Source organism: Salvelinus sp. IW2-2015, linkage group LG19, assembly GCF_002910315.2.
Source record: "Salvelinus sp. IW2-2015 linkage group LG19, ASM291031v2, whole genome shotgun sequence".
Lineage (NCBI taxonomy): Eukaryota > Metazoa > Chordata > Actinopteri > Salmoniformes > Salmonidae > Salvelinus > Salvelinus sp. IW2-2015.
In genome coordinates this window covers 35,080,876-35,084,095 of record NC_036859.1, presented here as the reverse complement: position 1 = coordinate 35,084,095, position 3,220 = coordinate 35,080,876, and the positions used below count along the sequence as shown (strand labels likewise).

Here is a 3,220-nt window from a genome sequence, read left to right as displayed (position 1 = left end):
TATTTGTGTATATTTTAGTGGTTAGAAGCAAAGTTGCAATTTATATTTCTTGAAATTTCAACAGTTTTGTTCTTCGGAAAAGAAAGTATCCAAAATAACTAGGTGTTGTAATCATTACATTATCAGTGGAATACTGTTACGTATTTGAGAGTTTTATTCTACTCTACAGTCAACTCCATGACACATTTTTTTTTAACCTTTATTTAACTAGGCAAGTGAGTTATGAACAAATTCTTATTTTCAATGATGGCCTAGGAACAGTGGGTTAACTGGCTTGTTCAGGGGCAGAACAACAGATTTTTACTTTGTCAGCTCAGGGATTCGATCTTGCAACCTTTCGGTTACAAGTCCAACGCTCTAGTCCACTAGGCTACCTGCCACCCCACACGATATGTAATACATCCAAACACATATTTCAGGAAAAATTGTAAAATCTTTATTTACAACACACATAACACAAATAGCTTCTTATTGCCCGACTATATAATATAAATACTCTCTGCTCGTATTTGACTGTTGAAATAGTGTTTTCAATGCTTCACTCAGTGTGACTATGTGATAGATATTGTGGGCAGACCACCTGATCAATCCCCTGGCCCTGTGTTTCTGCAGGTGGCTTCTAGCCTGGTCCCAGATCAGTTTGTGCTGTATAGCCAACTCCTATGATCGTTGTCATGCAAATCAGCACAAACAGATCTGGGACCAGGCTAGATGCCCTCAGCTACCTCCGTGTATAATCAGTACATGTATCTCTACATGTATGTAGTTCATTGGGTATATGCCAAGTCTACTGTTCATGTCCACCAAGGTTCATTCCATTAAAACTGAGTTCCTTCAGGATCCTAATCAGACCTGGGTTCAAATAGTATTTATTTTCGCTCAGCATTTGATTGAGCCAACCTGGAATGCTGGATATGCACGTTTATGGTCTGTTCTACTCACTCCATTGTGCCAGGCAAGCTCAATCAAACTCTGCTAAATGATTTTAAAGAAAAACAATAACTTTTAGCTTTTAACCAATAACTCTTAACTCGTGTTAACCATCACAACCCCTCTCCAACCTCCTCCTCCTCCTCCTCCTCCTCCTCTCCTCCCCCAGGATCAAGTGGTGAGTACGGGCAGCTTGGTGCTGCTAGAGGGGGGTCTTAGGGAGTGGACCTGGCCCTGCATCTGCATCTTCAGCCTCTGGATCTCCCCGCGCTGCAGCTGGATGATACGCTCCGCTTCCTCCTCGAAATTCAGCCTCGCCACCAAACCCCTCCCCTCCACAGAGGTCAGTGCTATGGGGATACAGAGGTCAGTGCTATGGGGATACAGAGGTCAGCGCTATGGGGACACAGAGGTCAGTGCTATGGGGATACAGAGGTCAGAGGTCAGCGCTATGGGGATACAGAGGTCAGCGCTATGGGGATACAGAGGTCAGTGCTATGGGGACACAGAGATCAGAGGTTAGGTTTACACTACGGTGACGCAGAGTGGTCAAGAGGGTCATATCATACTTTTTCTTGCATGAATGTTAATTTATGAATTAATTTCTTTCATTTTAGAACGCATGGGAAGTTGTTCCATCATTACATAGAAACAAGAAAACATTCAAAACTATTGAAGATGAACTGGGGATGAACTGGGGAAGTGTTTGCAACAAAGTTTGCAGAATGTTTTTTCCAAAAAGGATTCCATTATTGAAGACGGAACAAAAAGGTCAAATAAGGTCAGAAGTGTGAACGCAGGATGAACCGATAAAACAAACTCTCAGGTCAAACTGTTATCTGGGTTATAGTGAATATCAGATATTGTTGTGTGTGAGGGTCCAGTCACCAGTGAGGTCTGAGGAGCTCAGTTTCTTTTTGCTGATACCCATTTGGCTCTTGTAGTCGTGGACCTGAGTCCTCACCAGACGCAGCTCCCGCCTCAGATCATTGATCTCCTTTATCAGAGACACGTTCTCCTGGAAAAGAGACATGAAACTGAACATCAGTGCTAAACTGAAATTAGGATTTTGAAATATCAGTGGAATTGAATTAGTGGAATATGGAATGTGAATAAACCACACTATATATCATGGAAGGTAAATTCCCAGCTCTCAAAATTGGGTAGTAGACGTCATAATTTCCTGGTTGAAAAGTCATGTTCAGTAGGGGGGAAACCTTTTGAACTGGGTAGGTACTACCTGAATTTATCTAATAAGAACAGATTTTCGTTTTCGGTTACAACATGTTTTGCTACAGTGTGCCTTACTGAACACAACCCTGGTTATCACGTTGAAGCATTGTCTTCTCAGACCGATGGCTTTTCCCAACTCATTTTGCCCACGGGGCTTCGGTTGGTGTTAGCGAGCGTCTCTCCCTCCCACCTTCATGATCTTGACGTTGTCTGTCCGGTGGACCTCTGTGTCTTTGGCCAGCTTCCTCTTCAGAGACGCCACATTCCTCTCCAGGTGTTCCCTCTGACGACTGTACTCCCTCTGGATGTCTGCGTCCACACCCACTATGTCCACCTCAACACACACACATTACACACAGACATTACACACACACAAACATTAATTTTACTAGCATGTGTGTTGTGTTTCCTGAATATTTATGCCGGATGCTAACTGGTAATTCATTCCCTTAAAGTGGTACTTTATCAAAAACATTTTAGAAATACATCCAACTAATCTGTGTTAAGTGTGTGTCTGTGAGCCAGCATGCAGAGCAGCACATGAGTGCGTGTGTGTGTGTGTGTGTGTGTGCGCGCGCATCATTGTCCTGTCTCGTTCTGCCATAACCTTCCACACGGAATACTTTTTAGTGTGTATGTGGGTGTTGTGTGTGTGTGTTGTGTGTGTGCGCGCGCATCATTGTCCTGTCTCGTTCTGCCTACCTTCCACACGGAATACTTTTTAGTGTGTATGTGTGTGTGTGTGTGTGTGTGTGTGTGTGGCGCGCATCATTGTCCTGTCTCGTTCTGCCATAACCTTCCACACGAATACTTTTTATGTGGTGTGTGGTGTGTGTGTGTGTGTGTGGTGTGCGCGCATCATGTCCTGTCTCTTCTGCCATAACCTTCCACACAGAATACTTTTTAGTGTGTGTGGTGTGTGTGTGTGTGTGGTGTGTGTGTGTGTGTGTGGTGTGTGGTGTGTGTGTGTGTGTGTTGTGTGTGTGTGTGTGTGTGTGTGTGTGTGTGTGTTGTGTGTGTGTGTGTGTTGTGTGTGTGTGTGTGTGTGTGTGTGTGT

General features: G+C 43.9%; 1 protein-coding gene across 1 annotated transcript in view; it reads right to left on the bottom strand.

The window, feature by feature from the left end:
• Positions 1-421: 421 nt before the first annotated feature.
• The window catches only part of LOC111978920 (cilia- and flagella-associated protein 57-like), a 57,969-nt gene continuing 55,170 nt past the window's right edge, over positions 422-3,220 (bottom strand). The window contains 3 exon segments of the mRNA XM_070449004.1: positions 422-1,280; positions 1,819-1,948; positions 2,354-2,497. Coding sequence (XP_070305105.1) covers positions 1,102-1,280; positions 1,819-1,948; positions 2,354-2,497 — 453 coding nt within the window. The 3' untranslated portion in view covers positions 422-1,101.